Source organism: Leopardus geoffroyi, chromosome D2, assembly GCF_018350155.1.
Source record: "Leopardus geoffroyi isolate Oge1 chromosome D2, O.geoffroyi_Oge1_pat1.0, whole genome shotgun sequence".
NCBI lineage: Eukaryota > Metazoa > Chordata > Mammalia > Carnivora > Felidae > Leopardus > Leopardus geoffroyi.
In genome coordinates, this window is record NC_059334.1 from 87,760,603 (window position 1) to 87,788,373 (window position 27,771).

A 27,771-nucleotide genomic window follows, 5' to 3' on the forward strand; every position below is an offset into this window, starting at 1 on the left:
CCACCCCAGGCACTGACACCACGCACAGATCTGCACCCCCCCCAGGCACAGCCCCCACCCAGGCACTGACCCCAGGCACAGATCTGCACCCCCCCAGGCACAGCCTCCAAGGCCGAGGGTCTCCCCACAGCCCACCGTCTGGCTGTGATGAAGGATGGGGCCTGGGGCTGGAGGGGACTCAGCCAAGAGCAGCCCCAGGTTGGCCAAATCGTCCCTTCTGGACAGGGGAGCGTGTCCCACCGACAGGAGACCTAACAGCCGGGGGAGGCGCCGTACCTGGCCTGCTCCGTGTCACAAAGGTATGTTTGCCCGACCACCTCTTCATGGTAAGTCGCTGCTTCTTGCAACTTCAAATCGGAACAAACTAGGGCAAGTCTAGGGGCAGGGGGGCAATACGGAGAGTTAATGGGGTTACACAGGACCGGGTAGGTCAGAGTCCGGCTGTACTGGGACCTGATAAAAACTGGTAAACGGAAAAAGAAATGTATAATTTAGTGAGGTTTTCAATAATGTTTAAACCCAAGCAAAATTACACAGGTGACTCTACCAAATTTCAGGCAGAGAAAATTTTAATACTCATTCATGTATTTTACTCAATACCTACTTATGGTCTCAGGGTCACCTTCAGAGGTAAAACTCCGGCACAGTGGCTGGGGCTCTGACCACCGCCCCCCTCAAGGAGAGAGGCTCCACGTTGATTCTGGCGTAAAATGGTTGTATTTTGAAATGATGTCAAGCTTGCGGCACAAATACCATAATTACTATACGCCCCTCGCCCAGATTCCTTCAGTGTGAACACTTCACCACGTTTGCTTTACCGTTTTCTCTTCCTCCCCCAACACCCTATATTTTTTTCTGGATGATTTGAGTGTCGGCTACAGGCACAGTGGCCCTTTATTCTAACACTTCAGTGTGCATTTCCTTAGAACAATGATCTTCTCTTAAAGACCAGGTAGAAATTGTAAAATAAAATTACTATTTTATGTTCAAATATATTGATTGACTTGGTTTTACAAATCATAGGCACTATTATTTATAGAAATAGTTGACTACAGAATTAATATATGAAAACGCTGTTTGCTTTTATATTGCTTTGGGGAAATTTTCATTTTAGCCACCTAAATGCTCCCCAGTTTCCCTGAAAATAAAACAGCTATACTGACCGAAGATGGTAGAGATCTTTGAGGCTCTTGCTGTCTACCACGGAGGCTGCAATTAGTACGCCCAATTGCAGGACTGGGATGGTGAGCTCGTAAAGGGACATCTTCTGCAGGGCTTTGACCAAGTGGTCCAGATAATATAAACTGTATGTCTACATAAACACACAACAAACATGTAAGGTCAAAGAAGGGAGGAAGGTTAGACCACTAGCTTCTAGGGTCTTTCGACAAAAACCCCTGTCCTTCTCCATTCCAAGCACAGCTCTAAGCACACAGCAGGTGTTCAACAGTGTTTGTTGAACAACGAACGAATGAATGAATGAATGAATGATGTGCTTTCCTCCTCTCTTTCACTAATAACTTTTATCTTGTCATGTGAAATCACCCACAATCTTCAACATCCAAGTACAGTTAAAGGTCCTCACAAGAAACAATCCATTTATGAGGTGCCTGGGTGGCTGGTTGAGCGGCTGACTCTGGATTTCAGCTCAATTCACAATCTCACAGTTCATGAATTTGAACCCCACACCGGGCTCTGTGCTGACAGTATGGAGCCTGCTTGGAATTCTCCATCTCCCTCCCTCTCTTTGTCCCTCCCCCACTTGTGCTCTCTCTCTCAAAATAAATAAACTTTAAAAACAAAGAAACAATCCATTTACATATTTACTCAAATTAATGTTTTTGTTAGATTTCTTCCACTAAAAACTACTGATCCATTAAAAACAGACTTTCTTTAGGAACACAAATACCTGCTTTAAAATTGAATATAGATCGAGAAGAACTAATACTTACAAAGATGAACTAGGTTTGATAAAATTAGAGAAGTTAGATGAACTATTTTTAAAATGCACTAAAAGCACTGAAAACTGGGAAATGCTGGGAAAAATCACTGGGCCGAGACCTGGAAGACGATGGGTGTCCAGAGAAATTAGCCTCACGTATTGGGGTCCATTTGTCCTGGGCATGTCTGCTGATTCAAGAGGAAGCTGGGAGGCTGAATGATGCTTCTGATTTTTTTTTTTTTTTGTAGGGTGGAGGCAAAAAACTGGAGTTGAGGGCCCACTGAAAGCTACATGTCCCAGCTGGTTCCCAAAGGGCTGCACCTTACAGTTAAGGGTGATCTAGAAGTCAAGCAGCCCCTTCAGGAACTTCATTGAAACCCAGTGGTCTTTGGGTGGCCTGGAAAACGTGTGGTTCTTTGAGAGACTAATAATTGGTAAGTCCTGGTGAGGTTGATCAGGAAAGAGGGGTGGGAAGACATAGAAATCCCTACAGACCCTACAGTCACTAAAAGATAGTAAAAGGATATTAAGCACAACATTATGCCAATACATCTGAAATTTTATATTAAGTGAAAATGTCCTAGAAAAACACAACCCATCAAATTGTAAGAAGAAACAGAAAATCTGAAGGTCTGTATAACCATGAAATAAACTATATTCATAATTTATGACTTTCCCTTATAGAATAGGCCTAAAGGTTTTCACCAGGGAATTCTACCAAATTTAAGGAAGAAATAACAAATAATCTTATATAAATGCTCCCCAAGAGTAGTTAAAATAAAAGGTGTGTGTAGGGGGGATCTTCTCTGGTGGTGAAAGGAACATTCTGGCTGACCCTGTGCTCTGGCGTCCCAGGTCAGAAAGGTTGTCTAAAGCCACAGGGAAAATGGTGGAAAATTCACTGCCCCCATTGCCAGACAGGGCAACTACGGCTTTGTTCTTTTCTTAAGCTCCCAATTTGGCTTCATCCTCTATCTTGTATGGGCTTTTCTTCCTAAGTCTCGGCTAAACTCCTTAGGCTTAGCCTACTGGCCTCAAAAATATAGAGAGGTCGCACTGCCTGCCTACCTCCTCGTCACGACAGTAATCACGTATGTACTCCTATTTGGAATAGACACGATCAGTACCTCTCCACTCAACTCCATTCATACAGTCAGAGAACTCTGCTAAAAGTCAACAGCAGAAGAAATACCACGAGCCCATCCCAGCATTGAGGAATATTCCCCTTAATGATGTAAACCGAATGTTCTTCCTCGCAGCCAAAGAACCCGACGCCAAAAACTGAATTGTATGTAGACTTAACACCAAGCACTTATTATATTTTTGACGTAATAATTTTGACCGTAATTATTTTTACTATTTCTCTTAATTAATACCCAACACTGAAATGTAAACAAGTTGAACTTCCCTTAGATTAAGCTCCATTAATATCATAAATGTTCTCAAATATTAGTTATTAATGGACAAAATAACTGAAATGGTGCATTGCCATGTACCAGACTGAAAAGAAAAAAAGTCCTGAGAAGGAGAGATTCTCGTGGTTAGGCAGATGGGCCCTAGGCGTCACCCCACGGGTCATCGTAAGAGGGAAGCAGGGAGGGACGTGACACGGAGGAGAGGACCCTGAGGTCGGAGACAGAGACGGGGGGGGGGGGGGGGGGAGGGGGGAACACGGCCCTGACCCAGAGACGCCGGGACCCCGGGAGCTGGGCGAGGCAGGGAGTCCCTCCCCTAGAGCCCCGCAGGGAAGGTAGCCCCGCTGACGCCCTGACTCGGGCCGGGCCAGACGGACTCTGGATGCCTGGGCTACGCAGCCGAGAGGAGAGACGTCGGAGGCTGCTGCCACCCGGGCTGTGCCGACCGCCACGGCCACGGCGGCCACAGACCCCGACACGCAGCTGCGTTGGCGTGTTCGGGGTGCTCCTGGCGGGTGGGGGGGGGGGCGCGTGGCGAAAGGAAGGAAGTGCTTCCCGCGGACACCGGCAGTCGTCTGGGGAGAGCGGCGGTCGGGAACGCGTTCCTGGGGACGGTCCCCGGGCCCGACCTGCTCCGCGCCTTGGCCTGGGCGGCGACCCACAGGTGTCTCCTCGGCACCTCGCGAGGCCAGGCCTTGTCCCCGCCCCTCTTCTGGGCGTACTTCACGACAGGGAGGCTCCAGCTCGGGGAGACGGTTCGGGAACGCAGGCTGGCGGGCGCGTGGCCACGGCCCACACCACTTCTTTGAGTCAACTCACCGGCTTCTGGATGCTTGACGCGTTGACGGTAAAGTCGCTTTTATCTTGTTTAAATACAGATATCGCTTCCTCGGGGCAGGAGTAGGAAGCCCACTCCTCTGTGCTGGCCGGTAAGTCCTCAAGCCGTTTGCCAGGAACCGCGGTTGGAAGCTGTAAAGCGGGGACGGCGCACTCGCTTTGGAAGCCGGCTGAGCTCGAGCAGACAGGTGGTGAGCCTTGAGAAGGCAGCGCATCCCCGGCGCCCTTGGGGGCGGGGTGCCGCCCGGACCCGCACCCCCGCCCCGCCCCGCCCCGAGAGCACCCCTGCACACGTCTGTCCTCCCTGGGGTCCGCGCCCGGGCTGTGAGCCACTCCAGAGCCACGTTCGGTTTCACAGGCAAAACCCGCTCTGACGTCACTCCCGAGAGCACGAAGACGGTGCTCTCTCCCCTCGCCCAACAGAGTCTACCCGGAGGCACCCCGGCTCGCGGTGACCCCGCCACCGGCACATCCAGGCCCGGCCAGCGCCGCGCAAAGGAGAGCACGGAGGACGTGGGGCCGGAGTCCAGGGGGAGCGCCCGCTCCGGAGGGCAGTCGGACAGGACTGCCACGCAGACGAGGTGGGGGCCCCACGTGACGAGGAAGCTGTCTTTCCACTCCTCCAGAGAGCTGCCCTCCCACCCGCACACCCTCTGCCGGGGGGCGGGGGCGCACACACCCTGGGGCATCCTCCCGACGGCCCGGCAGCCCGGGTGTGGGTCCAGGCCCTCTTGCGTGGCCCCAGTCTGTGGCCTGGAGCCCCACTGTCAGGGTACCTGCGTGGGGTCTTTGCCCTTCTCTCTGTCCTTCTCCTTCTCCTTCTCCTTCTTTTCCTTCTCCTTCCCTGGCTCCTTCTCCTTCTTCTCCTTCCTCTTCTCCTTCTCCTTTTTAGGCAGTAGCAAATGTGAACTAGCCGTTGCTGCTACAATTCTGCTTTCTGAAATTGATCTTCCTGCCGTTAACAAAGAAACCTGTGAAAAATGAAATCCAGGTTTGCAACATGAGGAACAGCCGTGAACACGCCCCCGCACACGCTCAGATCTGAGGGCGGCCAGTGGTCCTAACGCTCCGAGTGGCGACCTCACACCACTCGTGTGCCAGGGCCACGTCGGTGAGCCCGCCCTGTGCACGGGTTACCGCAGCATCCCTTGGTGAGTGGGACATTTGGCCTCCAGGATGCGGGCGCGGTGGGGACACGGGGCTGACCTCCAAGGAGGGCTTGTCAGCTCTATGAAGTGAGTTCATGTCTCTAATTAAGAACACACATAACTTTGGGGAGCCTGGGTGGCTCAGTCGGTTAAGCGTCTGACTTTAGCTCGGGTCACGATCTCGCGGTTTGTGGGTTCCAGCCCGCGTCAGGCTCTGTGCTGACAGCTCAGAGCCTGGAGCCTGCTTCGGATTCTGTGTCTCCCTCTCTCTCTGTCCCTCCCCTGCTCATGCTCTCTCTCTGTCCCAAAAATAAATAAAAAAAACATTAAAAAAATAAAAAAAAATAGAACACACATAACTTAACAGTTCTCCTAAAAGAAGCATAAAGAATCCTTGTGTGATGGGTGGTGGGACAGTGGGCTGGGGCATCTTGAAGACTGCTTTCCCAGTCCCGCCCGTCCTTCCCGCAGCCAAGGTTCCCAGCACATTTCTGAGGGGGGCGGGTACTGCCCGCAGGAGGTCCTCAAGAACCAGAGGCTCCAAGAGCTGCCCCGGGTGGGGGGCCCTGCAAAGAGAGGGTAGGGACAGGCCGTGCACAGAAGGTTCTGGAAGCCCAGCGGCAGGGCAGCTCAGGATTGCTGTGCCTGGGCCACCGAGGGGCAGGGAGATGCAAACATGGGCCAGCCGGCCGCTCCATTCGCACGGGCTGTGGGCACCCCCGCCGGGGAACTTCTGGGCGGACAGACAAGGGTGCTGGGTGGGTTTCGGAGACGAGTGGCCTCGGCCACTGGAGCGGGCCTTCCTTGAGGGGTTTCTCGAGCAGGTGAGGCCCACGGGCTACAGGGAGAGGCTCGGACTCCCGTCAAGAGCTGGGGACCCAGAAGGGAGCAGCCTCGTGCCTCACCTGCCAGATGCGCTTGAGGAACGTGTAGGCCATGAGGCAGTAGTCCTGGTAGCTGGCCGCGCTCGGGGACACCATCAGGGCCAGCAGGGTGTAGGCGCGGGCCAGCGCCTCCAGCTGCCTCACGTTCCAAAGCTTCTCCAAGGAGACTGTCCCCGCAGCCTCGGACACTGGACTTGCAGGGGCTGTCTGAGTGGGCAGCTGTTCCTCTGCAAGACAGGGGTGCCCACGGCCATGAGCATGTCCACGCTCGGATGTCGTGGGCCCTTCTGAAGGGCACCTGGGGGCACGGGCGTCCAGGGCTCCTCCCCCAGCCAGCGGACCACAGGGCTGCCCGCTGGGGGCTGCAGGTCCCGGTGGGGGCCGTGAGGACACGCCCGTCCCAGGCAGGAGGGAGCCCCCCACCCAAGCACCCCGGTGCCACGGGGAGGGCGCGGCCCCACGCGCTGAGCAGCTGACCGCGAACCAGAGCCCACCCTCACCTGCCAGCTCAGGGGCGTCCCTGGCAGGTATCATCGCCAGCAGGATGTGAATCGCCCACGTCAGGTGGAAAGTTACGTCCTCCATGGGAAACTGTTTGTCATACAGCCACTCGCTGAATTCCAGGATGTATTCTACTTTTTGCCAGTCACTCTCTGGCTTCTTTGGGATTGAACAAAAAGGTCAGAAGGGGTATGTGTTCACTCCTCAGCGTCCCAAACGCTGGGACTGAGCGCGTCGCTGCAAGCGGGCGGAGGGCTCTCAACCCACCTTCGCGGCGCGGGGCCCTCTGATGGGACCCAGTGCCGTCCACACTCGTGCACAACCTTTCCGTTGCTGATGGTCTTGTCACGAGACCAAAGCCGGCAGTCTCCCGGCCCTCTTCCCACCCCGCTGCGGGCGCCGGCCGGCCCTCCCGAGTCTGCCTGCCTTCAGTCCGTGCTCAGCTTTGTGCCTCCCAGGGCACTCATTCAAATGTGTATGCGAGGCTTTCTCTGGACGGGTCTGTGGTTACCCAGGGCTCCGGGGTCGGGGAAGAAGGCTGTTCCGTCCAGCATGCAGCCCCAGAACCCCACACAAAGTGAGTCGAAACTCACCGCACGAGGGACAGGGCTGCCGCTTCCCACCCCTCCCGGAGCAGAGACAGCCCAACTGATGTCGGGTCCACCTGCAGGGCCCCACACGCTCGCCCCAACCCCACAGCCCTCGCCTGACACCCAGGCCGGGGGGGGCCACCATCCGCGGGCTGGGGAAGGCAGGACAGAGGAGGGTGGTGCTGAGGAGCAGGCGTTTGATTCTGGGTGTCGGGCTGGCACGCAAGAAGACAGAGGGGGACGGGCGGCAGGTCACGGGAGGTGAGGTTGGAGGGGGGTCCAGGCCAGACACGAGGTTGTGAGGAGACTCAGGGTAGAGGTGGGGCTTGGCTCTGGTTGAGATCACTGGCGGGGGTGGGAGGGGAGTCGTGGATGGAGGGATCGGAGCCCTGAGTCCTGCCCTCTCCCCATTAAGTGGTTGGCGGTGGGGGGGGGGGTGGCTGGGCTGGGAGGCGGGGGGACCTGGGAGCCCAGAGAAGGAAGCCAGACAGGGCAGGGGCAGGTCGGGGAGGAGGGGGGGGCCTCAGGGTGCCCACGGCGGTCTTGGGGGCTTGGCAAGAGCTTTGCAAGGGAGCTGGGGGGTGCCAGAGCCTGGGTGGGATTTATGACGGACACTATCTTCTCAACGAATGGTGTTGGGAAAACGGGGCGCCCTCATGCTCACACCAGTCACAAAGTGTAACTCAAAATGGATCAAAGACTTGAATGTAAGAGCTGAAACAATGACGCCGTTACAACAAATACAGGAGTGGATCTTCGTGACCTTGGACTACAAGATGGCTCCGGGGACACAGTCCATAAACACAAGCAACAAAAGAAACAGTGCACTTCATCAAAACTACAAACGTTTGTGCTATAAACGCATCACCAACAAAGTGAAAAGCGCTTGAAAAGACAACACACGTATACGAATCTCCTGTCTCATCAGAGGTTGTGCCCAGGACACATGAGGAAGTCCTACAAGTCAACAATAAAAAGACAAACAACTAAATTAAAACACGGACAAAGAATCTCAATAGACGTTTCTCTGAAAAAGATAGACAGGGGGCACCTGTCGGTTAAGCGTCCTACTTTTCAGCGCAGGTCATGATCTCACGGTTCATGGGTTTGAGAGCCACTGTGCTGACAGCTCGGAGCCTGGAGCTGCTTCGGATTCTGTGTCTCCCTCTCTCTGCCCCTCCCCCACTCACACCTCTGTCTCTGTCTCTGTCTCTCTCTCTCTCAAAAGGTAAATAAACATTAAAAAAATTTTTTTCAAGCTAAAAAGATAGACAAATGGCCAATACGTGCATGAAAATACATTGCTTTCTCTCTCTCTAAAAACTAAATAAACATTAAAAAAGGGGGGCCCCTGGGGGGCTCAGCTGGCTAAACATCTGACTTCGGCTCAGGTCACTATCTCACAGTTTGCGAGTTAAAGCCCCGCATCAGGGTCTCTGCTATCAGCACAGAGCCCAGAGCCTGCTTTGGATCCTCTGTCTCCCTCTCTCCCTGCCCCTCTCCCGCTCGTGCTTGTTCTCTCTCTCTCAAAAATAAATAGACATGAAAAATAAATAGAAAAATAAACATTAAAAAAAAAAGAAAGAAAAAGAAAATACACACATGTGTGAGTCACCCGGGAAGCACAAGTCAAACCACAATGGGACAGCACTGTCCCCCCCCCAGGACACTAGGTCAGAAAGCCAGCGGGCGGTGCGGGCCAGGGTGCGGCCACACTGGGGCCCTCGCCGCTGCTGGTGGGAAAGAGCTCTGGGGAGCCGTGACCGCCCCTCGGAAGGTCAGCAGAGCTCCCCGGGCACCTTGCATACACTGCTAGGTCTGTGCCCGGGAGACACGAACGGGGCGTCCGTGCGGCGCCATTGGCGAGAGCTAAACATGGAAACGACACACACACCCATCAACAAAACGTTACCTGACGACGTCTGCCCACGGTGGAGCCTTAGCAGCCAGAGCAATGGGTGAAGCTCGGACACAGCCATAACCCAAGACAGCCTGGACGCGTTACGCCAGATGAAAGACGCCAGGCACAAAGGACACATCTTGTGCGACACGTGCAAAACAGACAAACCCACACAGACAGAAAGCGGACCGCTGGCCGGCGGCGGGTGAGGGGATGGGCGCTAACGGGCCAGGTTTTCTGGGTGGTGGTGAAGCGTCCTCAAACCGATGGCAGTGATGGCAACGTGACCCTGTGAGTTCAGGAAGATACACCTTGCACCCCAAGAAACCAGAAACGAGGAACGAGGGGACTTGGGGTCGGTGGGGACAGACAGCCTCTGCAAGGAGCCTGGTGCCGGGGAAGCCTTTCCCTGGAGGGTGGGGTCCACACTGCCTGGTCCCTTTGAACCCGGTGGGGACCTAGGTCCCGGGAGCCTCTTCACTGGCCGCTCAGCGCTGACCACACAGAGCCTGTGTTTGGACCCAGAGCAGCGTCCTGACCAGTCCCCAGTTAACTCCTTCCCGAGGGACACACCACCCCTGGCTCCGTCGACAAACCTCACGGCAGGATTTGCTCCGTGGGAGACACTCCGAGTAACAGAAAAGCCCCGTCAGTTACCTGGCGCTGGTGGCGTCCTCAGGACAAGCTCAGGGCCGTGACTGAGGGGCGGCTTTGTCCCCCAGCAGAGCCCCCACCTGCCGTGGGGCCACGTGGAGGCACCGTCCCCTCCCCAGACCTGCCCTGCTTCACTCCAGGTGCATGGGGACGAATGTCTCCCGTGATTCTCGTCGTGGGGAGAGAGCCCGAGACCCCCGAACCGCAGAAGACGACACAGCCTGCTCCTCTGTGCCCGGTCCGGCCTCGGGCACCCCTCTTTGCGGGCCTCACCGCCTCCCCCACAACCGTCCCCCGGGGCAGCAGTGCGGGCCCCGCACCCACGCAGGGCCTCTCCCTCCACGCTGGAAGGTGCCACGGGAGACAGGGGTCTGTCTGCCCGCTCCCCTGCGCTCGTCAGAAGGGCGCGTCCCCTCCCTGTGGCTGCGCCCCACGCCTCCGCTGGGCCAGGGGTTCCCCAGGCCTCCCTCCTCGGGCCCGCGTCCACAACTGAGAGGCTGACGTCACGAGCACCCAGGCAGACCTGTAAGGCTTGGATGGCGTTGTGATAGCAGGTCAGCTCGCCCTGCACACTCCTGGAGTTCAAGGCCAGACGGTGCCACATGTGTGCCAAGTAATCTTCACTTTCATCTTTGAATTTCTGTATTTCCATCGTAAAATTCTGGCCAAGTTTGGCCTTCACGATGACCATGTGTTTGAAAATCAGGCTTAAAAAAAAAAGCCAAAGAGAGAAATTAATGCTTGAACTGAACGGTAAACAATTAAATATATAGAAGGCACCCAAAACTAAGAAATGTCTGTCCATTTTCCTACGTACAAAGACAAAACAAAACGGGACCTGAGTTACTTGGGGGTTTTTGTGTCGTGTTTTCCTTTGTCATGACTTGTGTGGGTTTTTTTTGTTTTTTTGTTTTTTTGTTTTTTTTTTTTAAATTTTCTTTTTCAACGTTTATTTATTTTTGGGACAGAGAGAGACAGAGCATGAACGGGGGAGGGGCAGAGAGAGAGGGAGACACAGAATCGGAAACAGGCTCCAGGCTCCGAGCCATCAGCCCAGAGCCCGACGCGGGGCTCGAACTCACGGACCGCGAGATCGTGACCTGGCTGAAGTCGGATGCTTAACCGACTGCGCCACCCAGGCGCCCCATGACTTGTGTGTTTTAAGTCCCCTCCCTTCTTGTGTTGAATTCCCAGAGGGGAAACGGAGTCGCCAGTGGAGATGGGAGGGTGGGGCAGGGGGGCCGACGCAGGTGGGGGGGCCCCGGCGGGGTGCCCAGGAGGGGGGGGCGCTCACAGGCGGTGCGCTGTCCTCGGCAGCACCTGCACAGCCTCGTCCAGCACCTTGAGGCCGCCCTCCCAGTCGCCTCGGTCCGCGTGGCAGTGGAAGAGGAGGCCGTAGAGCGCGGCGCGCAGCGTCAGGTCGTCCTCGGCACCTGCGGCGGGAGAGGTGCTCGGGGCTCCGAGAAGGGGCAGCTCCAGGCTGCCCCGACCTGCGGGCCTCGGGGCGCCACAGGGAGGGCTCCCGGCACCACGTGAGAGCCCGGAAGCCGCGGACGTCCCTGAGGGCGGCGTGCGCCCGGTTTGTCACACGCATCGGCGACCCCACGGGCCCGACAACGACCCCCGGGCCAACGCGACAGCTGTCCGGTCGCGGGGGAAGGGGGGGGGGGCAGGGCCGCACGACAGCAGTCCTTTAGGACCAGCCGCGCCGAAGAGGCTCGTGAGGGGCTCACTGTCCCCCAGGCTGCCCCACTGCTCTTCCTGCCTCCGCGTGGCTCACCTTCGAGGGGTGCCTCCTGAGCGCCCCCGCCCCCTCCCCGGCCGGGCCTCCACACCCTCCACACCTGAGCCGGCTCAGACTTTTCGTTTCCCGAGCCCTGTCTCTGTTTCGGACTCCCGGTACTTTTCTACCTCGTGAGGGAAGAAGAATCCTTTCTGGAAAGCCCTGACCCGCACTGCCGGGCGTGGCTGCTGGCCAGGCCCGGCAGGTGGCGGCATCGGGCTGATGGACGGAGACCACGCCTTCCTGTTGACTTGCCACCAAACGTGCCACTGCGCCGCCCAGCTTCAGCGCCCCCCTGTCCCGTGTAAGCAGAGGCCCCGTGGCGGGTACGGGGCCCCCAGCGGCAATAGCTTACATGGGTGACCGTGTAGCCTTCTTGTCCTGTTTGGATGTCAGAGCAGCCGGGAGAGCAGGCCCGAGGACCCGGCCACGCACACGGCCACACGGCCAGCACAGCACACACTGCCCGGGACCTGCGTGGCCTCTGCACCGCCAGTGCTGGGATCTCAGGACACAGGTGTCCCTGCGTCCACACCCAGGAGCAGGCAGGTTCAGGCACGTGACTGGGTCAGCCGGTCAACCCCGATCAACTCGGGGGCCTCACGGTGGGGCGGCGAGGACCGCCGGGGTCTGCCATTTGAGTCCCGACTGGCTCAGGTCCTGCCCTTGGCTCTGCATTTCTTTGATCTGTGCCAAGGAGCAACATCCTCCCTGGTCTGCCCTCACGGTCACCGTCACCGTCACGGCTCTGGACCGTCCACCGCTTTTCCGGTCCAGTCCCTCCCCTCAGGTACTGCAGCTGTCGTCGGGGGCCTGTGCGCCGGGCCCCCTCCTGCTCCACCCCTTCCCCACAGGTCCTTCCGGGCGGGGCCTCGGGGTGGGGTCGCCACCAGGGAGGAAAGTGCTGTGCGGAGGCAAGCCTCTGGGCGCTCCGGTGAGTCTGTTCCTGCAGCACAGCCCGTCCTGACCAACACGACTGCGTATCACAGAAGTTACTCACTGACTCACTTCAAAGTTCAAGAAGTAATCTTCCCACGAAACACCTGCTTGGCTCAATCGTACTTTCCGATCTTCCCCCTACAATCTGCCTTTTTCGCTACTACTACACTGACCTATTTGATCATTTCGGTGCGTGGAGTTCAGCGTGGGCGGGGCCTGCACCCCCCCCCCCCCCCCCAGCCATACGGAGCCTCGATCCGCGGCCCGGGCTGCCGTCTGGAGTGTGGCGCTCAACTCACTCTTCAATCACACGCGGTCCTACTGTTTGCTCGTTATCTTAAATCAACTTTATCTCCCAACAGACCCGCGGTACTCGGGGAGGGGGCCCGCTGCCCCAGCCCACAGCATTTACGCCCCCAGTACACACTGAGACCTTACAGTAACAGGAATGATGATGTTTTAGCGGTTAATCATCATTTTCTTTCTTTAAACATGAATTCTTAAATACGGTCTTACTGTTCTAAGTTCAGTTTGTGTTTTGCTTTTGTTTTGCAGGAGTCCGTCTCTACGTTGGCTCTGGAAGTACAAGAACACGACTCATCTGCCAGAGTGACCCAGAGGCTGGGCCTCCCGGCGGCCGCCACCCGCCCAGAGCCCTGCCCTGAACCCAGGGGCCGGACGAGGCGGCCTTCCGGGCTTCGGTTTCCCTGCGCGCAAAGTGCAGGTTCCAGGAAGTTGTTCACCAACGGCACTCTGTGCCCGTCACCCAGGAGCCGTTACGGTCGTGATGAAGCGGTCTGTGCGTCAGTGCAAGGGATAACGGCGCGCGGCACCTCCCTTTCTCTGTGCCGCGGCCGCGTCTCGCGCCTACAAACCTGGGAGAAAATGCCCTTCGGGAGTCCCTCCGCTTTGGAAGTCCGCTGTAGGCCACTGGTGCAGAAGCAGTGTTTCTCCTTTTCCCTAAGGTGAAAACAAAGAAACCGTGCAGATATCGCAAAGGTGCAATTTATTCTTTCACCACTTTGATTTTCATTTGCCTCAGTGTCTGAATACAGAAACGGAAGCCAAGTTCCTGAACTACTAAGCCACAAACACTGAAGTCACATCTCACCCCTAAGGAAAGGCCCCCCAGTGCACACGAGAACGTGCACAGGGGACTGCCTCACACAGCCTGCACCCTTTTTAATGACGCAACACATCCAAATCGGTGTCAGAGCTTGAAATCACTGGGACCAAAAGCACATTAGAAAAGACTTCTAGGGGCGCCTGGGTGGCTCAGTCGGTTAAGCGTCCGACTTCAGCTCAGGTCATGATCTCACGGTTCACGGGTTTGAGCCCCACGCCTGACTCTGTGCCGACAGCTCGGAGCCTGGAGCCTGCTTCGGATTCTGCGTCTCCCTCTCTCTTTGCCCCTCCCCGACTCATGCGCACGTGCACGCGTTCTCTCTCTGTCTCTCTCAAGAATAAATGTTAAAACATTTTTTTAAATAAAAAATAAAATAAAATCAGATGTGAAAGTAGGACTATTATGACCTCGGAGAGATAAAAAGGATTCTAAGAGAAGGCTGTGGCCTAGCGCATACCGACAAATTAGATCTAGAAGAAATGGAAAAATACTTTAAAACACATAGTTGCCCAAGCTAACTCAATAAGAAATGGAAAACGTCAATAAACTTAAACAAGTAGAGACTGAATCAGTAATCAGAAATCTCCCAATAAAGACAAGTCCTGGACGCAAGGCTCATGGATGGGTTCTACCAAGCATGTGAACAATTGGCAGTAACCCTCCTCAACTTCCAAAAACCAAAGAGGAGGAAATGCTTCCGGGCCGATTCTGACGCGATTCTGACACCAACGTTACTTTGATAGCAAGTCCAGACAGAGACATCACAAGAAAATTACAGACCAAGACAATACTCTATGACTATAGATGCAAAAATGCTCAACAAAATTGAACCAATCAAATCCAACAGCGTAGTGAAAATATGATTCACCGTGACCACGTGTATTCCCAGGAATACAAGGGTGGTTCCACGTAAGACCGATCAGTGTAATTAATCCAGCACATTAACAGAATGAAGGAGAAAAACCACACAATAATCTCAACCGATGGAGAAAAGGTATCTGACAAAATCCGACAACTTTTCATCATAAAATCTCAGAAAACTAGGAATAACAGGAAAATTGGTCAACATATAAAAGGTATTTGTGAACAACCCATAGCTGACGTTGGGCTCAACAGTGAAAAACTGAAGCTTCCTGCTAAAATCAGGAAAAAGATGAGGGAGTTTCAGCATTTTACTGGACATTCTAGCCAGAGTAATAGACAGAAAACAGGATAAAAGCCAGCCAAACTGGAAAGGAAGAGGTAAAACTGTCCCTATTCACAGATGATACGGTCCTAGGTATAGAAAATCCCAAAGAATCCCCAAGAAAACCACTAGAGCAAATAACTGAATGCAGCAAAGTCGCAGGACACAACAATACAACAGTCAGTTGTTTTTCTATGTACCCGCAGTGATCAGTCTGAAAACAAAACCAGGAAGTGCTGTGGACTTAGCTGTGTCCCTCCTCTACCAAATTCCCATGCAGAAGCCCTAATCCCCAGTGTGCTGATATTTGGAGATGAGGTTCTTGGGAGGTAATTAGGATTAAGTGAGGTCATGACGGAGGGTCCTCATGATGGTGTTAGTGTCCTTATAAGATGAGATACCAGAGGGGCGCCTGGGTGGCTCAGTCGGTTGAGCATCCGACTTCAGCTCAGGTCATGATCTCGCAGTCTGTGGGTTCGAGCCCCACGTCAGGCTCTGTGCTGACAGCTTAGAGCCTGGAGCCTGCTTCTGATTCTGTGTCTCCCTCTCTCTCCACGCCTCCCTGACTCATGCTCTCTCTCTCTCTGTCTCAGAAATAAACATTAAAAAAAAAAATCTTTAAAAAAAAAAGATGAGACACCGGAGACCTTGCTGATCTCCACACGCCCCCAAGCGAGGAGAGAGCAAGAAGGCAGATGTATGCAAGATGGGACAAGGGCCCGGCCTTACTGGCTCCCTGATCTTGGACTTCCTTCCAGACTCCAGAAGAGTAAGAAACAAATTTCCACTGTTTAAGCCCTCCAGGCACCCAGCATTTTGTTATGGCCACCTGAGCTGAGACAAAAAGCAATTTCATTTATACCATCACCTAAGAGAATTAAATGCTTGCAAAGAGGTGAAAGACATATATGTTGAACACTATGAAAACATTTTGCTGAAAGAAAGTGAACAAGGTCTGTATGAATGGGAAGACATCACTTGTTCATGGATGGAAAAATGTTAAACTGTCCATAGCACCCAAAGTGATCGATAGATTCAATACAATCCCTCAAAATCCCAACACCCTTCTCCAAAGAAATGGAAAAGCCAAACCTCAAGTTCATGTGGAATTGCAAGCAGCTCCAAGTAGCCAAAATAACCTCAAAAAAGATTAATAAAGTGGGAAGGCTCGCAATTCTTGACTGCAAAATTTACCACAAAGCTACAGGAATCGAATCAGTGTGATCCTGGCACAAGGACAGACATATACACCAATGGAATAAAACAGAGATCCCAGAAATAAATTCTCAGATATATGGTGAATGACTTTTGACAAAGACACTAAGATCATACAACGGGCAAAGAACACTCTTCAGCAACTGGTGCGGGGTGGGGCACCTGGGTGGCTCAATCGGTTAAGTGTCCGACTTCGACACAAGTCGTGATCTCGCCGTTCATGAGTTCGAGCCCTGTGTCGGGCTCTGTGCTGACAGCTCGGAGCCCAGAGCCTGCTTCGGATTCTGTGTCTTCCTCTCTCTCTGCCCCTCCCCTGCTCATACTCTGTCTCTCTCTAAACTAAATAAACATTAAAAAAAAAATGGTGCTGGGAAAACTTGATTTTCACAGGCAAAGAAATAAAACTGTCCCCCTATCTTACACCACATACTAAAATTATCTCAAAGTGAGGGTGGGGGAAACCTGAAACATAGGAGCTAAATCTATAAAACTCGTAAAGAAAACATTGGAAAAATTCTTCATGACATTGGATTTGGCAATGACTCCATGGATGTGACACCAAAAACATAGGTAAAAAGAAAAATGTAGTTGAACTTTGTCAAGATTAAGAACTTTTGTGTGTCAAAGGATACCATCAAGGGAGTGAAAAGGCAATCAAATGAATGAGAGAAAAAAATCTGCAAATCTGATGTTTGATAAAGAATTAATATCCAGAATATATAGAGAACTCTTGCAATTCAACAACAACAACAACAACAACAACAACAACAAAAATCCAAAAATGGGCAAAGGACTCGAACAGACATTTCTCCAAAGAAAATATGCAGATAACTAATAAGCACATGAAAAGATGCTCAAAATCAGTTGTCATCAGGGAAATACAAATCAGAATCACAGCGAGGTATCTCTTCACACCTACTGGGATGGGTATAATTTTTTTTTAAATCGGAAACAACGAGTGTTGACAGGATGTGCAGAAATTGGAAAGCTGCTGGTGGGTATGTATAATGGAGCAGCTGCTTTGGAAAATAGCTTTGCATTTCCTTCAAAGGTTAAACACAGAAGTACCAGATAACACAGCAATTCTACTCCTAGGTGTAGACTCAAAAGAACTGACAGCAGGGACATAAACGTATTTGCACACTCGTGTGTAGCCGCACTCTTCACAACAGTGGAAAGGATGAAGCCATCATGTTAGCAACAGATGAGTGGATAAACAAAATGGTGTCCATCCACACAACGGAGTATTGTTCGGTCATAAAAAAGAAGGAAATGCTGACACCTGCTACACGAACCTTGATGACACCATGCCGAGTGAAATAAACCGGACACAGAAGGACAAACGCTGTGTGATTCCTGTTCAGTGAGGAACCTAGAGTCTTCCCATTGATAGAGATGAGAGTGGGGCTGTTGTTCCATGGGGACGGCTCTTGTTGGGGATGATGAAAAAGTTGCAGGCACAGACCCTGGTGATGGCCATAAAACACTAAATATAATTAAGGTCACTGAATTATATACTTCTGGATGGTTAAAATGGTAATTACATTATGTATATTTGATCACAACTTTTTTTTTTTTTAATTTTTTTTTCAATGTTTATTTATTTTTGGGACAGAGAGAGACAGAGCATGAACGGGGGAGGGGCAGAGAGAGAGGGAGACACAGAATCGGAAACAGGCTCCAGGCTCCGAGCCATCAGCCCAGAGCCCGACGCGGGGCTCGAACTCATGGACCGCGAGATCGTGACCTGGCTGAAGTCGGACGCTTAACCGACTGCGCCACCCAGGCGCCCCTGATCACAACTTTTTAAAAAGCCCATTGGAAAGAACTGAACCTTAGGTGAGTTTTATAAATGTCTAGACCCGGGCTGGGCAAATTTTTTCTGTAAAGTGCCAGAGAACAAGTACTTCTGGCTTTGTGGGTCACATGGTCTGTGTCACAATTACTCCCTTCTGCTGTTGTAGCCAAGCCACAGGCAATATGTAAATGATCAGGCATGGCTGCGTCCCAATAAAACTTTATTTACAAATATAGGAGACAGGCTAGATTTGGCCCCTGGGCGGGGGTTGCCCACACCGGGCTTAGGCCATCAGAGGTCATAAATATCTTTGTAAGAAAATAGGAAGCATCAGCCAATTTCTTCTATGAGGCTCTGATTTTCAATTTTCTTCTTGCTGTCCCTTGAACAGCAGTCTCCCCGACCAGAGACAGTCTTGGGAATTTTACGCACAGCTGTGGGCCCTCCTGCCACAGGCCTGGCTCTGGATCAGCACAGAGGGTGGCTCCCCCATCTCGTCCTGTCCCCCCAAACCTCCCCCGGCTCGTCCTGTCCCCCCAAACCTCCCCCATCTCATCCTGTCCCCCCAAACCTCCCCCAGCTCGTCCTGTCCCCCCAAACCTCCCCCAGCTCGTCCTGTCCCCCCAAACCTCCCACAGCTCTTCTGGCCGCCGGCCTCTGAGGGCTCTGCTGGGGCCCGGACTGAGGGCCCACGAAGCTCCGCCCACGGGCTCTACCCTAGACCGTCTGACCACGGACCTCTGTCTGCCAAAGACTTTGACCTGCAGATCTTCCCTTAGAAAAAGGCCCTGCTGAAAACTGCAGGTTTAGGTCTGAGCCTGGCCTTCTTGGGCGGACGGGAAAGGTGCTGGAGTCCCCGTGGGAAGCCGAGTCCTGGGGCACAGGACACACGTGGTCAGCAGGCGGGACAGCCCTCACTGACCTCCGCATGCCCTCTGAAGCCGGGTCTGCACCCAGGTGAACAGAGGGGGCCAGCCGCGGGTGGTGACTTACCAAGACCACACACGCCCTGGCGATGGGGCGCCTGTGGGGTGGAGTCAGGCCGAGACTTTGGCTCTGGCCCAGAGGTTTCTGTGGTTTTCCTCGGCCATCTGAATCTACCGTTCTGTCCTTTCCCCTCCCCTGCTGGGGCTTTCTGGGGAACGGTCAGTGTCCCCTTGGAGGGGAGGAAGGAGGAAAGAGAGGTCTGCGTGTCTGCCCTGCCGGGCTTCAGGGACGTCATTGTCCTCTGGGCCCCCTCCTCTGCTGGCCCTTGTGTTCCTGGTTTCCACGGCTCCCCGGGGTCTGTCTTCCCCGGGGATCTCGCCCTCCCTTTCCGGAGGACGCCTGCCCCGCCGTGGCCCCACATGGCACACCTGTTTCTTCGCTTCTGTCTTATTGATGATGCCGATGAGCCTCTGTACGGCAGCCTTAGCTTTCCTCCTGTTGGCCGCGGAGGACAGGAGCGGGAGCCAGGTGTTCCAGTACTGCCTCACAGCCAGCATCACCAGGGCGCTGCTCCCCGCAATGCCCCCGAACCTGAAAGGGAATCCCTGGGCTGGAGCGGCGTAGACACCAATGATGCAGGAGCGACATGGGAAGCTTCTCGATTTACCGGGGAGCGGGCACGGCTGGGCGCCACGGAGCACCCCGGACGCGGGCGCTCCCTCCCCCCGATGGCCATGTGGCCTGTGGCGACCCACTCGTGCCCGAGGGCCTCTCGAACATGGGGCGGAGTGGATGTGACCGCAAGGGGCGAGATGGCCCCGGCCACAGGGTCACAAGGGGGGGCCAGCCCTAGTGGCAGTCCCCACTGAGCCCCGTACCCTTCACCCCACGGCACTGCGGTCCGTCTACCTCCCACAGGCAGCACGCACGCCAAGCCCACAGCCCACGCGGTCACACTGGCCACTTAGCCCGGCATGGCGCACCTGGCGCTCTCCGTGAAGGACCTCGCGGCCGCCAGGCGCAGCTGCTTTCTGCCCTTCAGGTTCTCCAGGATGCTCCTGCCCTGGATGCAGGCTGTGGTGCTCAGCATCTCGGCCACCAGTTGAGTCTCCTCCCTGGGGACAGAGAAGTACGAGGGCAGGAGGGCTCTTCGGGGAGACAGGTGCTGTGCAGAGAGGTGAACGAGCCCTGGGGGCATCCAGAGTAGCCTCGTGCGAGCCCCCAAACCGCAGCTAACTGGCTGAGCGCACTCAGCCCCCAGAACCACGAACCGGCGTGTTAAATGACGAATCTGTGTTCTTCTGTGCAGCAGCAAAAGGTGGGCACAGCGAGCCCCTCCTAGCAGGGCCGAGCCCCGCCGGGGGCAACGGGGCTCCGCTCCCTGCGCCCCCGTGTGCTGGTCTCAGAGGGCCTCCGCTCTGGGCCGGGAGCTCAGTCCGGTACAGTTTCGACTCAAAGCTGTGTCAAGGATGCCAGACCCTCTCCCTAAACGTTTACTACCCCGGCCTCGCCAGGGCTTGTGCATAGGTACCACCACACACACGGAGACATCGCCCCCGGGAGGGGGATCCCGTGCTGGAGGGGACCAGATCCCCAACACCCAGCTGGGGGGGCCCTGGATTTATTCCCAGAGAAATACACACAGTTCCTGGGCAGACTCCCTCCACGGGCCACCTGAGTCTTTATTTTTGAAGAGCGTGTCTTGAAAAGGCCTCTGGCCGGGTCTCAGACGCTTCCTGTATTCCGTGGGATAAACCCTGCTCTTTAACTGGAGTGACGGCTCACTTCCGCTCGGTCCATACCCGGTGTGGTTGGGGCGGAATCTTCCATTTGCTTTCGTTTGTCCCGCGTGTTGTTGCTTTCCTCCCCCATTTGGGCTAAGTGAACGACCTTTCAGTATTCCATTTTGTCTCCCCTGTTGGATTTTTAGTTACCCTTCTGTTCGCTATTGTTTCAGTACTTGCCCGAGAGATTACAACGTACACCCTCAACTAACAGTGTAGCTTGGGTTAATACATCATTTCACAGGCGGTGGGAAAACCTCTGAACAGTGTTCTGTGACGTGCCTCGTTCCTGCCACTTGTGTTCTCACGGTCACGCAGTTTACTTGCATATTTGCTAAGAATCCCACCACGCGATGCATTTCCGTTTTAAAAAGGCAAAACCTTTTAAAGAACTTAAGAACTGAGGGCGAAAGTCATTTGCGCTCCCCCACGCAGTCACCACCTCGGTGTCTCCCGGCTTCTTCAACCACGTTTCCGCCTGCTATCATCGTCCTTGAGCCTGAAGAATTTCCTCTGGCATCTCTTCGAGGAATGGATTACCTACCTTACCTCTAGTTTATCTTATGCCTTGATTTTGCCTTCATTTTTTGCAGGCTCTTCTTACAGGAATCCTAGATTGGCAGGTTTCTTTTCTTTTTTAACCCTTAAAACGTTAGGCAGTCCACGTTGTTTCTGCTGAGAAGTCTGCAGTCCCACCCTTGCTTTCCTACCCACAACGCACCCGTTTGCCTTCCGACTTCTGTCCAATGATTGCTTGCCTTTGGCCGGCAGCAATGGGACTGCGGTGAAAATAGCTGTGGTTTTCTTTGTGTTTATCCTGCTTGGAGTCATTGAAAATCTTGGATCTCTGGCTTGATGTTTTTAACTCAATTTGGAAACAAATTAAACTCTTCCATCTTCGAATATCCGTATCTCCGCCTCCCTCTCTTGCCTCTGTCCCGAGACTCCTATTTCCCTTGGGTTAGGCCACTTGATTCTGCCCCACGTGTCGTGGAAGTTCTGTTCATTTTGGTTTTCTGTCTTTTCTCCCTGTGCTGTGGTTTCCAGACTCCGTTGAGCTGCGTTCACAGTTACTTACCACTTCTTCAGCATTCAGATGTTAAGCTCTCCCAGGGAAACATTTCCAGATGTTGTATTTTTTAGTTCCGGAATTTCCACTTAGTTATTACAGTTTCCATTTCTTTGTTGAAATTCCCCACCTGTACACTAATTTTTCCACTAAAAATGCTTTCTTGTCTTTATAACAGCTGCTTTAAGTTTTACATTTGTTGTCTTCTAATTTTCAAACTTTGTGTCATATCTGCGTCTGTTAACTGTTCCTATCCTATTGACTGTATTTTCTCCTGGTATGGAGAACACGTTCTTGTTTTTCCATACGTCTAGTAGGTTTTTTGATTTTATGCTGGACACTGCAAGGGCTGTATTGTTGAGTGTGGATGCTGCTGCCTTCCTTTAATGGGATGTTGGGGTTCATTCTGACGGGCAGTTAATTTACTGGTGCCTCAGTTTATCCTACGGAGATTTGAATGAGGCTTTTGTAGGGTAAGTCTAGAGTGGCCCTTACAGCCCTATTCCTAAGGCATACGGTCTTTTTGGACGCCTGGCAAGTTGACTCTGGTTGGCCAATTCAAACACCTCAACACGGATGGCTTCCAGCATCTCTCTGCAGCTTAGAAATCACACCTCAGTGCCTGGGAACATACAAGCTCTGTCCAGTAATCTCTTTTCTCACATCATGTCCGATAAATGCCGGCTGTCTCAGGAGCCCCGGGCACGGGTCCTTGTTTCGTCCCAGTGTGTCTTCTGTCTGCGCTGTGCTTCCCAACGCTGACGTTTGAACACCCCTCCAACCCCACCCCACAGAAAGCAAGGGTGAACGTGCAGCCACGTTTGATGTTCCCTTTTACAGAAATCTCTTCGTTGGATCATCTGTTGTCCAATGCTTGGCAGTAATTGGTTCGTGTATTTTGCCAAGCTTTACCGTTTTTTCTCACAGCACAAGAGTATAGTAACTGTTACTGTGTAATGGCCAGAAATGGTAGGAAAAGGGACTTCTACCTATAAACAAACATGTTCTATAAATGACCTATTTTATATTATACACTTATTTGTTTATAGATAAATATAATATAATATAATATACAATAAATATAATATTAAATATCTTACATGTTTATATGCAAGATATAAATATTATACACATATATAAATTATTAATAATTTACCTAAATCTATTGTATATATTATATAAATTTCTATAAAGACCCAACATTGATGATTATGTTAAATGAAAATGCTGAACAAAGTAGAGATGTCCCAACTAACCTTAGACTATCTAGAATTAGACTATCTAATCTATTTTGTGTCTGTTTTAACGATCTGCAAGAAATTTCTTATTAATGGACATTCCTTTATACTGATAGTGTGAGTGTGAAAGTTATTCTGGTAATTAAACACTCAGAGATGAAAATACTGATTAGAAACTGCACTATTTTTCAGCAAGAACTAAAAATTGACTATTACTGTGCATCGCTATTATAAAATTACTTTGTGACCAATTCCACACTAGAGTTTCTACCTATAAACTGCAAAGTGGAAAGATTAGCATAAACATTTGAAATACGTGTCATTTTCTTGAAACAGTGAATCATCTGCAGCGAGTGCCATGTGGCTGAATGTGACCATGTATCCTGCCTGACCAGGCACAAGGTCCAACGTTCTGAGTGGCCAGCAAGATCACTATCAAGTGGGCATCTCTTCCAGAACCAGGGGCCGTGTCTCTCCAGCTGCCAAGCACCCAGGAGCATGCCTGGACACAGCTAGCAAGCCAGCAGGCTGGATGAACGGTCAGAACCACAGACCCGGGTACGAGGGGCAATCCCGCTGAGTGCAGTGACTCCGGATGCCGCTAGAGGGCAGCGATGCTATATAAATGAGCTTTCAAAAGTCGAAGGGGAAATTACATTTTTATGGTACCTCCACTTTCCCTATTACTATTTGCATAAATTTCTATTTTTATCTTCTTTTATTGTATTACATAAGATTTTTCATTCTAAAATGAAACTCAATTTAAGAATCACTGGAGAAGAATGGCAAGGCCACACTTCCTACAGCCTACACCCTGCCGCCCTGACCGAGTCCTCCTGGCCCGCCCGCCACCAGCAGCGAAGCAACTTTTAACCCAACAACAGAACGACTATGCAGCAGCGTTCAGGTGCTGACTCTTTCTAGAAGAATGTCTTTGCAGTTTCTCTTTTCAAAATAACTTGTCCATTTTTATCAAAACGGTACCTGCACACGGGGAGGCATTGCTACTTCTACTCACCTCGCAGCGCTGTTCCCTGCAGGGAATGACTTCTAAACGCTTAGTCCTCTCCTCTAGTAGGCATATGCTTGCCTCTAAAACTTGGCATCTAACTTGACTTCCCAACGTTATCAGCTGCACACATCGCCTGTGGAATTCTTACGACGACAGATGAAGTTTAAATTACTCAGACCTGGGGCTGCTGGGTGGCTCAGTCGGTTGAGCCTCACTCCTGATTTCAGCTCAGGCTGTGATCTCGCGGTCGTGAGATCGAGCCCCTTGTCAGGTTCTGCCCTGACGGCACAGAGCCTGCTTGGGATTCTCTCTCTCCCTCTCTCTCTGCCGCTTGCGCTGTCTCTCTCTCTCTCAAAATAAATAAATAGATATTTTAAAACAAGATTTCAGATTCTCCCTCTTCCCCTCTCCCCCTTGTACATGCTCTCTCTTTAAAATTAAAAATTTACACTACTCAGACCCTCCTTTTGCCCTCAACTTATTAATATAGATGATTACAGGATTAATTTAATCCCCCTATTTGTTATCTTTATTCTTTAAAACGTTATACCAGCTCAGATCTCGTGGACCCTCAGCAAGTGACACCTGACCGCTCACCTTCTCAGGCGAGGCTGCTGTCACAGCCATTCTCCTCTCTTCTGGACTCTCCCCTCCCCTGCAAAAGCGTTTGGCTTTTGAATTGCCAAAACTGGTAACACTTTTGTGAAGTAGCCACAACTGTTAATCCCAAAACTAAAGTGTCAGTGAACACCATGATAATGCAAATGTTTTGTGTCTCCTAGGGCTTCCCACTGGCTTTTTCTCCACTGTACGATTTTCATTTAGCACCGTGCCTTTTCTACTCTTCCTAGCTTAACCCCGGGTCCTCTGTCTTCCCTGCCCTCGCTCCAGCACCCCCTCCGTCCTGCTCCAGTTCAGACAGGGAGCCCTCCCAGCAAGCAGCACAGTGTGACAACTTTTCTGGAACGTATTTATTATTCCAAACATCCCACATCTCTCTCTCATTTGGTTTATTCCTTTGTTTTTCTGGAGCATATCCTTCAAGTGACTTTCCCACAAACAGGCGTGTGGGAAACATATATTCCGGGTCCCTGTCTGCCTAAAAATGGCTTTCCTTCCCCACGTACTTGACTCAAAGTCTGAGTGGGTTAAAATCTAGGCTGCGAACTATTTCCACCTAGAAAGCGCCATTTTTCTTCTGCCTCCCAGTGTTTGGAAAAGGCTGTTGCGTTGATGTTTCCTGTGACTCTGCAGATGGATTTCTTTCTTTTTTTTTAACTTTTAATTTTATTTCAATCCAAGTGGGTGAACATAGAGTGTAATAATGATTTTAGGAGTAGAATTTAATGGTTCATCACTTCCAAACGCCACCCAGCGCTAGTCCCAAAAGTGCCCTCCTTGAGGCCCATCACCATTTAGCCCATCCCCCACCCACCTCCCCCCCGCAACCCCAGTTTGTTCTCCATATTCCAGAGTCTCTTATGGTTTGCCTCCCTCTCTGGTTTTTATTTTCTTTTTCCTTCCCTTCTCCTATGTTCATCTGCTGTGTTTCTCAAATTGCACATATGAGTGAAACCATGTGATATTTGTCTTTCTCTGATTGACTTATCTTGCTTAGCATAATACACTCTGGTTCCATCCACATTATTGCAAATGGCAAGATTTCATTCTTTTTGATCGCCAAGTAATTAATATTCCATAGGGTGTGTATATATATATACCACATCTTCTTTATCCACTCATCAATCGATGGACATCTGGGCTCTTCCATAATTTGACTGTTGTCGATGGCGCTGCTATAAACGTGTGCCCCTTTGAATCCGCATGTTTGCATCCTTTGGATAAATACCTAGTAGTGCAGTTGCTGGGTCGTAGGATGGTTCTGTTTTTAGTTTCTTGAGGAACCTCCACACTGTTCTCCAGAGCGGCCTCACCAGTTTGCATTCCCACCAGCAGTGCAAGAGGGTTCCCGTTTCTCCACATCCTCGCCAGCATCCAGAGTCTCCTGACTTGTTCATTTTAGCCATTCCGACAGGTCTGAGGTGGTATCTCATTGTGGTTTTGATTTGCATTTCCCTGATGAGGAGTGATGTCGAGCGTGTTTTCGTGTGTCGGTTGGCCGTGTTGTCTTCTTTGGAGAAGCGTCTATTCATGTCTTTTGCCCATTTCTTCACTGGATCATTTGTTTTTTGGGTGTTGAGTTTGGTAAGTTTTTTATAGAGTTCGGATACTAACGCTTTATCTGATACGTCGTTTGCACATATCTTCTCCCACTCCGTCGGTTGCCTTTTAGTTTTGCTGCTTGTTTCCTTCGCTCTGCGGAAGCTTTTTATTTTGACGAGGTCCCGGTAGTTCGTTTTTCCTTTTGTTTCCCTCGCCTCTGGAGACGTGTCTCGTAAGAAGTTGCTGAGGTGCAGAAGGATTTCTTTTAAAGGCGGTTCGGACACTCTCTTCATCTGTGATGACCAGACGTGTCCTTGTGGTGCGTCTGCACGTGAGGGTGACTTCATTCCCCTGCTGCCTGCTGGTGACAGCGTCTGTCAGGCGGCGGCGTTGTCTGCCCTCCTGCATCACAATCCGCATTCAAACTTCTTTCTGAAGCACGCTCTCTGTTCTTTCCGGGGTTCTGAAGGTTAGTCCTTGGACCTCCGGTGTGTCTCCGGTGTGGCTCCTGGCTTTTCCGTCACATTTTCTGTGTGCGTCCTTTTTCATCTACTTCCTGAGAGATTTCCTCACACTGATACCTTTTTTTTTTGATGTTTTATTTTTGAGAGACAGAGAGAGACAGAGCACAAGAGGGGAGGCGCAAAGAGAGAGAGACACACACAGAATCGGAAGCAGGCTCCAGGCTCCAAGCTGTCAGCACAGAGCCCGACGCGGGGCTCGAACTTGTGAACTGTGAGATCGTTACCTGAGCTGAAGTCGGACGCTCAACCGACTGAGCCGCCCAGGAGCCCCTCCTCACGCCGAAATCTTCACTCAATTTCTTTTCAAGGGATCTCCAGTCCTTGATTATTCCTTCTTCCACAACACTACACACTTTTTAAATGCCGCAACTTCTCAAGTAAGTTTGAGGGGGTTTTCTTAACGTTCTCCTCTGGCTGTCGCATAATCTGCGTATCCCGAGGAATTCTCCCTATTTGGGAGTGTGGCTGAGATGCTGGTGGGGAGCCGGTAGCAAGCAGGGGAGCCCTGGTGCCCCGCCCGGACTCAGGTGTCCCGGCAGGCGGCCAGGTGCTCTGTGCACGGCAGCCGCACGTCCCGCCTCAGGGCACTGGGCTCCTGCGTGGGCGGAGGCCAGAAGCGGGTGGGCGCCCGGTAGCCACCGAGCTGCATGACCAGGGACCACCCCTCGGTCTCCCCCAGCTGGGGTGGGAAGTCAGAAAGCGTGGGAGACTTCCCTTGTGGAAGCCAAGCACCTCTCAGGACAGACTGTTGAGAGAAAATAACCCGTAGCCTCTGAGAGAGGTCAGTCCACACTGTGCCGGAGGAAGGGCCCCTCGTGACGACCCTCAGTGCGGACGATGAGAACGGACAGGCTCCGTCACGGCTGTGCTTCAGCTACTCTGTTTTCAGACGGAGCCCTTCTGACGCCCCCACGGCTGCCACCTCAGGTCGGTGGGCGCGGGTACCTCGGGCAAGGCTGACGGACACCTGCCCCAAACGTCCAGCTCCTCAGAGGGTTTAGTCAACTGCCCGTTCCTCGACTTGCCGGCTCCACGAGCTTCCGACGGCCCTCACCCTCCGCCGGCCGCCTCTCCTCCCCTCCTGTGGGGAAGCCTCGTCCCGCCCCACCTCATCCCAACAGACATCCACGGCTTCG

At 52.4% G+C, this 27,771-nt stretch overlaps 1 protein-coding gene and 1 pseudogene across 5 annotated transcripts in view; one reads left to right on the forward strand and one right to left on the reverse strand.

The window, feature by feature from the left end:
* The window catches only part of CFAP46 (cilia and flagella associated protein 46), a 97,765-nt gene that overhangs the window by 38,176 nt on the left and 31,818 nt on the right, over nt 1-27,771 (reverse strand). For all 5 annotated transcript variants that reach the window (XM_045439327.1, XM_045439330.1, XM_045439329.1 and 2 more), the window contains 11 exons: nt 19,829-19,960; nt 19,274-19,436; nt 13,469-13,553; nt 11,166-11,304; nt 10,395-10,578; nt 6,727-6,886; nt 6,248-6,453; nt 4,971-5,165; nt 4,177-4,326; nt 1,164-1,312; nt 277-375 (listed from right to left, as the gene is read on the reverse strand). In XM_045439327.1, coding sequence (XP_045295283.1) covers nt 277-375; nt 1,164-1,312; nt 4,177-4,326; nt 4,971-5,165; nt 6,248-6,453; nt 6,727-6,886; nt 10,395-10,578; nt 11,166-11,304; nt 13,469-13,553; nt 19,274-19,436; nt 19,829-19,960 — 1,662 coding nt within the window. The remainder of the gene's footprint in view (nt 1-276; nt 376-1,163; nt 1,313-4,176; nt 4,327-4,970; nt 5,166-6,247; nt 6,454-6,726; nt 6,887-10,394; nt 10,579-11,165; nt 11,305-13,468; nt 13,554-19,273; nt 19,437-19,828; nt 19,961-27,771) is intronic.
* LOC123577255 lies at nt 2,743-3,276 on the forward strand (annotated as a pseudogene).